General features: G+C 43.5%; 1 protein-coding gene across 5 annotated transcripts in view; it reads right to left on the bottom strand.

Moving 5' to 3' along the window:
• The window catches only part of fer1l4 (fer-1 like family member 4), a 397,456-nt gene that overhangs the window by 138,964 nt on the left and 245,782 nt on the right, over positions 1–12,710 (bottom strand). For all 5 annotated transcript variants that reach the window (XM_059981120.1, XM_059981116.1, XM_059981117.1 and 2 more), the window contains 2 exons: positions 6,006–6,051; positions 1,612–1,721 (listed from right to left, as the gene is read on the bottom strand). In XM_059981120.1, the coding sequence (XP_059837103.1) occupies positions 1,612–1,721; positions 6,006–6,051 (156 nt within the window). The remainder of the gene's footprint in view (positions 1–1,611; positions 1,722–6,005; positions 6,052–12,710) is intronic.

The following is a 12,710-nucleotide window of genomic DNA, read 5'->3' as shown; positions in this document are numbered from 1 at the left end:
CCTATGTTACATCTTTCTACTGATTTGATGCCATTCTTTACTAGTAGAGCTGCACCAACCCCTCTGCCTACCTTCCTATCCCTCCGATATAGCGTGTAACCTTAGACAATCAGCTCCCAACTATAATCATCCTTCAACCATGATTCAGTAATGGCCACAACATCATACATGACAATCTGTAATAGTACCACAAGATCATCCACCTTATTTCTTGTACTCCGTGCATTGAGATATAACACTTTGAGTACTGTATTTGTTACCCTTTTTGATTTTGCATCCCTAATGCACTGATACTCACCCTGCTGGCTGCAATTATATCCTATCATTTGCCTGCACATCCTGACAGTCGACTGCATGTTATTTTTGCTTTTTTTAAAAAACCATCCATCCTATCCACAGTGCCCTCACAAATGCCAGATGGAATACAGTGTCAGGAAGTGTATGGTCATGCACTTTGGTAGAAGAAATATAAAGGTTGACTACTTTCTAAATGGAGAGAAAATACTAAATACTAAGGTGCAAGGGGTCTTGGAAGTCCTTGTGCAGGATTCTCTAAATGTTAATTTGCAGGTTTGAGTCTGTGGTGAGGAAGGAAAATGCAATGTTAGCATTCATGTCAAGTGGACTAGAATATAAAAAAACAAATGTTAGTGTTGAGACTTTATAAAGCACTGGTGAGGCCTCACTTGGAGTATTGAGAGTAGGTTTGGGCCCCTTATCTTAGGTAGGAAGTGTTGAAACTAGAGAGGGTTCAAAGGAGGTTCACAAAAATGATTCCAGAATGGAGTAGTTTGTAATATGCAGAGTGTTAGATGGCTCTGGGCCTGTATTCACTGGAATTGAGAAGAATGACAGGTGACCTCACTGAAACATTGAATGGGAAAGAGCCTTGATAGATTGATATGGAGAGGATGTTTCTTGTGGTGCGAGAGTCTAAGACAGAGAACGCAGCCTCAGAATAGAGGGTTGTCCTTTTAGTACAGAGATGAGGAGGAATTTCTTTTGCCAGAGAGTAGTGAATCTATGGAATTCTTTGCCACAGGCTGCTGTGGTGGCCAAGTCTTTATGTATATTTAAGGCAGAGGTTCAATGATTTTTGATTGGACAGGGCATGAAGAGATATGGAGAGAAAGCAGGAGACTGGAGCTGAGAGGAAAATTGGATCAGCCATGATGAAATAGTGGAGCAGAATTAATGGGCCAAATGTCCTAATTCTGCTCCTGTGTCTTATGGTCCTATAGTCTTATGAATCTCTGCAGGCCCTTCAGAAAGTCTGTGCTCTGGAAATTGAGAAGGTATTTCTGAGAATTGGCACTCCCTCGGTCACCTACTTGAACTATCTGCAAGGTAGTTATAAGGCCAGGCTAAAGGAGGTACAGGAAATAGGATCCCACTGAACTTAAATGCATAGTGGGGATTAGCGGTTTATTGTGTTTTACTGTAGTTAATGAAAAATCATAGAATCAAAAGCTGATCATGTTTATTAGTTTTGACCCATCTAGAAAAGAAGAATTTAAGTTAGATTCCTGTTACAAAGTCTTGACTGGAGAAAGACGAGCATAAAATAGAATAGAAGGCATAAGGGTGAGTGAACTAATGAAGGTAGTTTACCTGAAAGGTTGCAATGGTTTTCTTGCTTCGTGTTCTCGTGTTCGTATCCTGTTGTTCTCTGGATATATTAAGATCCACATAACTTGCTGATGGGTTTGTTGTCTCAGTTTCTGTTTTTAAAAACATTACGTGAAAATGAGGACATCAAGTAGCACACACTAGAAATCTAAAATAAAACAGACAATGCAGGATGTACTTAGTAAGTTCTGCCGCCTTTATGGTCAGTCACCTTTCTTCAGAACCCGTAATCCTCAAGGCAGGCAGTCTGTTTAATTCTCTGTATAATTTTAGCCACCAGCTTTTGACTGAAGAAGGGTCTCAACCCAAAATATCGACTATCTATTCATTTCCATAAATGCTACTGAGTTCCTCCAGCATTTTGTGTGTTGATGATAATAAATAAATAGATAGATAAGCAAGCAAGCAATAACTATTAAGAACAAGAGATGAAGAGTCTTTGAAAGTGAGTTCATAGGTTGTGGGAACAGTTCAATGATGGGGCAAGTGAAGCTAAGTGAAATTATCCCCACTGGTTCAAGAGCCTGATGGCTGAGGGGTAATAACTGTGCTTGAACCCGGTGGTGTGAGTCCTGAGGATCCTGTACCTTCTTCCTGATGGCAGCATGTCCTAGATGGTGGGGATCTTTGATAACAGATGCTGCTTTCCTGTGACAGCACTCCATGTAGATTGTGCTCAGTGCTGGGGAGAGCTTCACCTGCAATGGACTGGGCCATATCCAATGCTTTTTATAGGATTTTCTGTTCAAGAGCATTGGTGTTTCTATACCAGGCCATGATGTAACCATTCAATATAGTCTCCATTCAATATATTCTCCATCACATAACCATAGATATTTGTCAAAGTTTCAGATGTCTTGTCAAATCTTTGCAAACTTTTAAGGAAATAGAGGCACTGTGTACTATTTTTGTAATTGCACTTACAGTTTCGTGCTGGGCCCAGGACATAATCTGAAATGTAAATACCAAAGTACTTATGGTTTCTGACCTTCTCCATCTCTGATCACCTGATGAGGACTGACTCATGGATTTCCAGTTTCCTCCTGCTGAAGTCGATAATCAGCTCCTTGATTTTGTTGACATTGAGTAAGAAGATGGTGTTACGGATACTCAGCCAGATTTTCAGTATCCCTTCTATATGCTGATTCATCACCACATTTTAATTCAATCAATGACAGTGGTGTTCTCAGCAAACCTAAATATTGCATTGGAGTTGAACTTATGATAAAGCAAGTAGAGCAGAGGCCTAAGCACAAAGCCTTGTGGTGCATCTGTACTGAGGGAGATTGTGGAGGAAATGTTGCCAATCCAACTGACTGGAGACTGCAAGTGAGGAATTCGAGAATCCAATTGCACAGGGGGGTACCAAGGCCTAGGTCTTGAATTAGTTTTGAGGGGATGATGGTTGTGAATGTTGACCTGTAGTCAATAGAGATACCTAATGTATGCATCTTTGCTGCCCAGATGTTCCTTGTTTGAGTGTAAAACCAATCAAGGAATAAGAAAGGTACAGCCATGTTAATGGGGCTATATTACAGACCTCTCGACAGTCTGAAGGATTGAGAGGAACAAAACTGTAGAGAGATTGCAGACTGTTGCAAGAAACATAAGGTCGTTATAGAAGGTGATTTTAACTTTCCACATATTGACTGGGACTCCCCTACTGTAAAAGGACTAGATGGGATAGAGATTGTCAAATGTGTTCAGGGAAGTTTCCTTAATCAGTACATAGTAGCCCCAACAAGAGACTGTGCGATACTTGACCTGCTATTAGGGAATAAACACAGCAGGTGACAGAAGTTTATGTAAAGGAACATTTTGCATCTAGTGATCATAATGCCATTAGTTTCAAAACAATATGCAAAAAGTTAGATCTAGTCCCCTGGTTGGAGAAAGGCCAATTTTGATGGCATCAAAAAGAATCAAGCAAATGGGACAGGCTGTTTACTGGCAAAGGTGAACTTGGTAAGCAGGAGGCCTTCAAAAGTGAAATTTTGAGAATACAAAGCTTTTATTTACCTATCAGAATAAAAGGTAAAGATAACAGGTTTAGAATATTCAAGAGGTTGAGGCCCTGGTTAAGAAAAAAAAAGGTGCTTAGCAGGTGTAGGTAGGTAGGAACACATAGGGTGCTTATGGAGTGTAAGAAACATAAGAGAACACTTAAGAAAGAAATCAGGAGGGCTAAAAGAAGGCATGTGTTTGCCCTAGCAGACTAGGTCAAGGAAAATCCCAAGTGATTTTACAGATATGTCAGGAGCAAAAGGATAGCAAGGGGCAAAATCGGTCCTCTGGAAGATCAAAATGATAATCTATGTATGGAGCCAAAAGAAATGGGGGAGATCTTACATGAAATTTTTGCATCTGAATTTATTCAGAATTCTAATGTCTCCCTGGTATATTCTCATAGCGGATTCTAAACTGAGCTAATGCATTCAGTCAGCTTTATGGTGCCTTTCCTGCCATACACAGCAGAATGTTCCATTTCTTTAGTAATGGAGATGTTTAAAGTGTAAATGTTGTTGCTATACTGTATTTAAGGTAGATACTTCAGTTTCTTTTGTAAAATCATTGTAACTACATTGTGAAATGCTTCATTTTCTACTTCACGTGTGGTCTGAAGTTAACTTTGTGGGTAATTAAAGGTGTGTCCTGCCTAATAAACACAAGGATTCGCTCTTAGTAGGTGAGAGAGAGATCAGGGCTACCAGGAGCTCACACTGGCCAAGTGTAAGTACAGAACTATTATTGTGTTTTCTGGCAGATAGCTTTTTGTAAATATTGGCAGTTTCTTTTCATCATTTTCGCTAATTTTGTAAGTTTGATTTTTGACACACCTAATAAGCTCCTCTGCATTAAAGAGCTAAGTGACTCCAGCCATTTTTCCTCTAGTCATATACCCACGTATCTAACAGTCAGGAGCTTAGGCAACATAGGTGTCTGAGAAGAGAGGCAGTGAATATAGAACTCAGGGTGCTGTATTTGAATGCATACAGTGAATGTAAAAGAGCTTACAGCACAGATTGAAAATAGCAGCTACAATGTTGTGGGAAACAGATACATGGATGAAAGAGTAGCTAAACATCCAAGGATATGCATCTTATCAAAAAGTCAGGCAGACAGGAATAAGGAGAGGGTTGTCCCTATTAGTAAAAATGTTAAATCAATAACAATGAATGGCATTGGACGTAGAATTTTTGTGGGTAGAGTTGAGGAAGTGTAAAGAAAAAAACATAGGCTTCCAAACAGTAGTCAGGATGTGGAATATAAAATACACCAGGAGATAGAAAAGATTCATGAGAAGTACAATGTTACAGTCAGAGATCATGCGGGACTTCAGTATTCAGATAGGCTGGGAAAAATCAAGTCGGTAGTGGATCATAAGAAGAGGAATTTGTGGATTTTCTCTGAGATGGTTTTTTAGAGCAGCATGTGGTAGAGCCCACCGGGAAAACAACATGTCTGCATTTTTTATTGCCATATTACACAGAGTAGGTCATTCCGGCCCTTCAAGCCACACCGCCCAGTAATCACCCAGTTTAACCTGAGCCTAATAGCAGGACAATTTACATTGATCAATTAACCCACCACCAGTACATCTTTGGAATGTAGGAGAAAACCAGAGAACCCAGGGGAAATCCACACGATCATAGGGAGAACAAACAAACTCCTTACAAGCAGCTGTGGGAATTGAACCCAGGTCTCTGGTAATGTAAAGTGTTGTGCTAACCACTACACTACTGCAACGCCCCATGGGCAGCTTTGAGGTAGTTTTGTTTAGGGCATTTGGGAGGCAAATAGAATTCACCCCGCAATTTGGGGGAGAGAAGCTGATAACTGATGTAACAGTTAGAGTTCACTATAAGTAACTTCAAAGGCATGTGAATAGAGCTGACCAAAGTTGATCAGAAGACAAGACAGTGGAGCAGCAATGAGTGAAGTTGTGTGTAATGTGGGAGACATAGCAGAATTTCTTCCAAAGAAAGAAGTGTATTAAAAACAGCCCAAAGCAATCATGGCTGACAAGGAAGTCAGTCAGGGGACAGCATGAACACAAGAGAACCGTACAATATAGTGAAAATGAGTGAGAAGCTGGAGGATTGTGAAGTCTTTGAAAGACAACAGAGGCCAACTAACTATAAAAGTTGCCCTGCATTTATCTATCTCCCTTTTAAAAGTGATTGCTGAATCATTTTTCACCATTCTTTAAGACAATGAGTTCTTATTGCTAAGAAAATAATTTTCCACATGGTAAGTCTACATGTTACTGATCATTTTAAACCATGACACATAGGATCAGCCGTGATCACACTGGGCAATGGAGCAGTTCCTGGAGCTGCCTTCCATTTCTCTGTTCTGTATAATACTGTACTTACCCAAAACAGCAACTTCTTCCTCTTCTTCTTCATTATTTTCTTTGTTCTAAAAAAGACAAATTGGAGGATATTTTTGTTCATTCATTTGTCCACATCTTTGAAAGCTGCAAGTCTCATTGGGAGTGAGTTACTGTTTTGAAGTAGTGAATAAGAGAGTGACATCTTGCAGTGCAGGAGCCTTTGAAAACTGCAGCTTTCATTAGGAGTGAGTTTTAATTGAGCCAATAAAGAAAAGGGAGATGTAAGTGGAGTGGGGCAGTGTTAGAGAGACCTAGTTTTGGCTCAGCAGGCTTGCACAACTACAGATGCAGGCTCTAAGAAAGTTTCTAGTAAGTTTTTTTACTTGCTGTTAATACATAGCTAGTGCACTGAGAATGAGTTCTGATTTCACAAGATCACAAGACAAAGGAGCAGAAGTAGGCCCATTGAGTCCGCTCCGCCACTCCACCATGAGCTAAACTGTTCTCCTATCTAGTTCCAATTTCCGGCTTTTTCCCCATATCCCTTGATACCCTGACTAATTAGATACCTATCAATCTCTTCCTTAAACACCCTCAATGATTGGGCCTCCACAGCTGTATGTGGCAACGAATTCCATAAATCCACGACCCCCTGGCTAAAAAAATTTCTCCTCATCTCTGTTTTAAATGGGTACCCTCTAATTCTAAGACTGTGACCTCTTGTCCTGGACTCACCCACCAAGGGAAACAGCCTTTCCACATCTACTCTGTCCAATCCTTTCAACATTCAAAATGTTTCTATGAGATCCCCTCTCATTCTTCTATACTCTAATGAATACAATCCAAGAGCCGACAAACGCTCCTCATATGTTAGTCCCTGCATTCCAGGAATCATCCTCGTGAATCTTCTCTGAACGCTCTCCAACATCAGCACATCCTTTCTAAGATAGGGGGCCCAAAACTGCACACAGTATTCCAAATGGGGTCTCACCAGTGCTCCATAGACCCTCATTAACACCTCTTACTCTTGTACACTATTCCTCTTGAAATGAATGCCAACATAGCATTCACTTTCCTTACTGCCGATTTAATGGTATGTTCCTTGTGTCAGATGTGGGAACTTTGAGAAACCTCCAATCTCCCTGATTTCTGCATCTACACAAAGTGCATCGAACTGCACTTTGTTAAGGAACTGGAGCTGCAGTTCAATGACCTTCAGCTCATATGGGAGAATAAGAAGATGATAGATAGGAGCTACAGGGAGATAATCAAGCCCAGTTGCAGGAAGCAGGCCATTCTCCTCAATAATAAGTATTCTGCTTTGGAAACTTTTGGGGAGCTGTAGCAAGCAGGTCTCTGGCACTGAATCTGGCCCTGTAGCTCAGAAGGGAAGGGAAGATGGGTAGAAGAGGTGAGCTGCAGTAATAGGGAACTCGGTTAGGGAAACAAAACAAAATTTCTGGATGGCCTCTTGGGTGCTAGGGTCAGGGACATATTGGATTGAGTCCACAGCATTCTTAAGTGGGAGAGTAAACAGCCAGAGGTCACGGTCCACGTTGGTATCAATGATGTTGGTAAAATGGCTGCCGAGGTCCTGTAAATTCAGGGAGTTAGCTGCTAAGTGAAAGCTCAGGATCTTCGTGAATTGCAGGATTGCTACCTGTGCCAGATGCTGGTGAAGTCAGAAGTAGGAAGATCATATTCCTCTCCATGCCTTGTGGTGCATCGGGTGGTAACCTTTTACATTTCGCCTGTTTCTTACAAGATGCTAGCTTGACGCTCAACCCAGCACGATGGAAAGCGTGCAAGGAACTGGCCAGATTTGAACCCAGGGCCACTCACTTCGAAATCCAGTGCTGATGCCTCTACACCACCAGCCATACAGTTTAACATGTGACTAAGGAGTTGGTGCAAGAGTGAGGGTTTCAGATCTTTAGATCACTGGGCTCTCTTTCAGGAAAGGTGGGACTAGTACAACAGGGTCAACTTATACCTGAACTGAAGGGGAACGAATATCTTAGAGGGATGGTTCACTAGTGCTGGACCAAAAATGGTTAAACTAAAGCTGCAGGAGATGGGAGCCAGAAGGCCAGAATTTTTCTTCTCAGCCACAGTCTCATGCCTTCTCCCCATATCCTTTCATGCCCTGACTAATCAAAAATCTGTCAACCTCTTCTTTAAATGTACCCAATGACTTGGCCTCCACAGCCACCCGTGGTAATGAATTCCATAGATTCACCACTCTCTGGCTAAAGAAATCCCTCCTCAACTCCATTCTAAAAGGATGTCCCTCTGTTCTGAGGCTGTGTCATTTGGTCTTAGACTCCCCTACCATTTGAATCATCCTCTCCACATCAACTCTGCTTTGGAAATTTTTGGGGAGCTGTAGCAAGCAGGTCTCTGGCACTGAATCTGGTCCTGTAGCTCAGAAGGGAAGGGGAGATGGGTAGAAGAGGCGAGCTGCAGTAATAGGGGACTCGGTTAGTGAGTCAAAACAAGATTCCTGGGTGGTTTGTTCCCTCTTGGGTGGCAGGGTCAGGGACATATTGGACAGAGAGGGTTTAAACTAATTTGCAAGGGGGATGGGACCCGGAGTGATAGAGCAGTGAAAGAAGTGCATGGAGTAAAGCCAGATCTAACATATAGAGAGACTTTGAGGAAAGAGCAGCAGAATAAAGGGTATAAAGGTAGTAAGGTAGAAGGGCTAAAGTGTGTGTACTTCAATGCAAGAAGTATCAGGAACAAAGGTGATGAACTGAGAGCTTGGATACATACATACATGGAATTATGATGTAGTGGCCATTACAGAGACTTGGCTGGCACCAGGGCAGGAATGGATTCTCAATATTCCTGGATTCCAGTGCTTTAAAAGGGATAGAGAGGGGGGAAAGGGGGGGGGGTGAAGGGGAGGAGGGGTGGCATTACTGGTCAGGGATACTATTACAGTTACAGAAAGGGTGGGTAATGTAGCAGGATTCTCTTTTGAGTCAGTATGGGTGGAAGTCAGGAATAGGAAGGGAGCAGTTATTCTACAGGGGGTATTCTATAGGCCCCCTGGTAGCAGCAGAGATACCGAGGAGCAGATTGGGAGGCAGATTTTGGAAAGGTGCAAAAATAACAGGTTGTTATCATGGGTGACTTTAACTTCCCTAATATTGACTGGCACATGATTAGTTCAAAGGGTTTAGATGGGGCAGAGTTTGTTAAGTGTGTCCAGGATGGATTTCTGTCACAATATGTTGACAGACCGACTGGGGGAATGCCGTACTAGATCTAGTATTAGGTAATGAACTGAGACAGGTCACGATCTGTCAGTGGGTGAGCATCTGGGGGACAGTGATCACCGCTCCCTGACCTTTAGCATTATCATGGAAAAGGACAGGATAGGAAAATTTTTAATTGGGGAAGGGCAAATTATGAGACTATAAGGCTAGAACTTGCGGGTGTGAATTGGGATGGTTTTTGCAGGGAAATATACTATGGAAATGTGGTCAATGTTTAAGGATCTCTTGCAGAATGTTAGGGATAAATTTGTCCCGGTGAGGAAGATAAAGAATGGTAGGGTGAAGGAACCACGGGTGACAAGTGGAAAATCTAGTCAGGTGGAAGAAGACAGCATACATGAGGTTTAGGAAGCAAGGATCAGATGGGTCTATTGAGGAATATAGGGTAGCAAGAAAGGAGCTTAAGAAGGGGCTGAGAAGAGCAAGAAGGGGCATGAGAAGGCCTTGGCAAATAGGATAAAGGAAAACCCCAAGGCCTTCTTCAATTATGTGAAGCACAAAAGGATGACAGGAGTGAAGGTTGGACTGATTAGAGATAAAAGTGGAAAGATGTGCCTGGAGGCTGTGGAAGTGAGCGAGGTCCTCAATGAATACTTCTCTTCGGTATTCACCACTGAGAGGGAACTTGATGACGGTGAGGACAATATGAGTGAGGTTGATGTTCTGGAGCATGTTGATATTAAGGGAGAGGAGGTGTTGGAATTGTTAAAATACATTAGGACGGATAAGTCCCCGGGGACTGATGGAATATTCCCCAGGCTGCTTCACGAGGCGAGGGAAGGGATTGCTGAGCCTCTGGCCAGGATCTTTATGTCCTCGTTGTCCACTGGAATGGTACTGGAGGATTGGAGGGAGGTGAATATTGTGCCTTTATATTAAAAAGGTAGTAGGGATAGTCCAGGTAATTACAGACCAGTGAGCCTTACATCTGTGGTGTGAAAGCTGTTGGAAAAGATTCTTAACAGATAGGATCTATGGGCATTTAGAGAATCATGGTCTGATCAGGGACAGTCAGCATGGCTTTGTGAAGAGCAGATCATGCCTAACAAGCCTGATAGAGTTCTTTGAGGAAGTGACCAGGCATATAGATGAGGCTGATGCAGTGGATGTGATCTACATGGACTTTAATAAGGCATTTGACAAGGTTCCACACGGTAGGCTTATTCAGAAAGTCAGAAGGCATGGGATACTGGGAAGTTTGGCCAGGTGGATTCAGAATTGGCTTGCCTGCTGAAGGCAGAGGGTCATGCTGGAGGGAGTACATTCAGATTGGAGGGTTGTGACTAGTGGTGTCACACACGGATCTGTTCTGGGACCTCTACTTTTCGTGATTTTTATTAACGACCGGGATGTGGGGTTAGAAGGGTGGGTTGGCAAGTTTGCAGATGACACAAAGGTTGGTAGTGTTGTAGAAAGTGTAGAGGATTGTTGAAGATTGCAGAGTAAGACATTGATAGGATGCAGAAGCGGGCTGACAAGTGGCAGATGGAGTTCAACCCGCAGAAGTTTTAAAAAGAGGCCCACTTTCAGGAGCAGGCAGCATCAGTGCGGACAGCGGAGTGCGTGGGAGCAGAGTGCTGGGCTTTGGCTCAGCGGGCTTCGCGCAAGGGGACTTCGGTGAGAGGAAATCAGTGAGCCTGAGTACGTGCTTGCTGAGGTAAAAAAAGTAAGGTCGGTAAGTACTTTTTTCATTTATTCTGACTAATCTGGGATCAAGTAATGGGGGAGACAGTTAGAGCAGTGGTGTGCTCCGTATGTGGGAGGTCAGGGTCAAGACAGTTGTCTCTGATGACTACACCTGCAAAAGGTGCATCCAGCTGCAGCTCCTATCAGACCGAGTTAGGGAATTGGAGCGGGAGCTGGATGAACTACGGATCATTCGGGAGGCAGAGATAGACAAGAGTTATCGGGAGGTAGTTACACCAAAAAGACAGGAGGTAGACAAATGGGTGACAGTCAAGAGAGGCAGGGGGAGCAGACAGAGAGAGCAGAGCACCCCTGTGGCCACTCCCATCAACAATAAGTATACTGTTTTGGATACCTACCAGGAACAAGCTGAGTGGTCCTGTCTCTGGCACTGAGGTTGGACCCTCAACTAGGAAGGGGAGGAGGGAAGAGAAGAGAGCGGTAGTGATAGGGGATTCTATAGTCAGGGGGGCGGATAGGAGACTTTGTGGGGAAGATCGGGAGTCTCGGATGGTATGTTGTCTCCCTGGTGCCGGGGTCCGGGGCATCTCAGATCGGGTGCAGGTTATTCTCGAGAGGGAGGGCAAGAATCCAGATGTTGTGGTCCATGTAGGGACCAATGACGTGGGTAGGATGAGTGAGGGGGTCCTGCATAGTGAGTTCAGGGAGTTAGGTGCGAAGCTGAAGGGCAGGACCTCCAGGGTAACAATCTCAGGATTGCTACCTGTGCCACGTGCGAGTGAGGCAAGAAACAGAAGGATTATACAGATTAATACGTGGCTGAGAGGATGGTGCAGGAGGGAGGGCTTCAGGTTTTTAGATAATTGGGCTTTGTTCCAGGGAAGGTGGGATCTGTTCCGACGGGATGATTTACACCTGAACTGGAGCGGTTCTAACATTCTTGCAGGAAAGTTTGCTAGTGCTGCTCAGGGGGGGTTTAAGCTAAATTTGCAGGGGGCAGGGATCCAGAATGCAAGAGAGGATAGCGAGATGAAAAATAAAGGACAGGTGGGGACTAAACGGTTCTGGAATATTAAGTGTGTAGTAGAGAAAGGTGAGGCGGAACAAGTAATAAGGAGGACACATGTACAGAGTGATGGTCTGACGGAACATGGAGTTAAATATGCAGAAAGAATAAGTAAATTTAGGAAGGACAACAAAATTCAAGGGGCGTATAGCCCGATGGGAGTTCGGGGAGCTGGGTTAAGTGCAATAGGCAGCGATTTAAACAGAGAGAGGAGAAATGGGCTAAAAATTCTATATCTGAATGCACGAAGTGTCAGAAATAAGGCGGATGAGCTTGAAGCTCAGGTGCGAATGGGTAACTATGATGTTGTTGGGATAATGGAGACATGGCTGCAGGGAGATCAAACCTGGGAAATGAATGTACAAGGGTATACGTGCTATCGTAGGGACAGAAATGTGGGCAGAGGGGGTGGGGTGGCCCTGTTGGTGAGGAATGAGATTCAGTCCTTTGCAAGGGGGGACATAGGATCAGGAGAAGTAGAGTCTGTGTGGATAGAACTGAGGAACAGTAAGGTCAAAAAGACCCTAATGGGTGTTGTCTACAGGCCACCAAACAGTAGCATGGATATTGGGTGCAAGTTGAATAGGGAGTTAACATTGGCATGTGGCAAAGGTAATGTCACAGTAGTTATGGGGGATTTCAACATGCAGGTGAACTGGGAGAATTAGGTCGGTGCTGGACCCCAGGATAGGGAGTTTGTAGAGTGCCTACGGGATGCATTCTTAGAACAGCTTGTACGAGAGCCGAC

The sequence above is a fragment of the Hypanus sabinus genome, chromosome 9 (genome assembly GCF_030144855.1).
Source record: "Hypanus sabinus isolate sHypSab1 chromosome 9, sHypSab1.hap1, whole genome shotgun sequence".
In the NCBI taxonomy this organism is placed as follows: domain Eukaryota; kingdom Metazoa; phylum Chordata; class Chondrichthyes; order Myliobatiformes; family Dasyatidae; genus Hypanus; species Hypanus sabinus.
The sequence above is the reverse complement of the archived record's forward strand: the minus strand, read 5'-3'. Positions and strand labels throughout refer to the sequence as shown.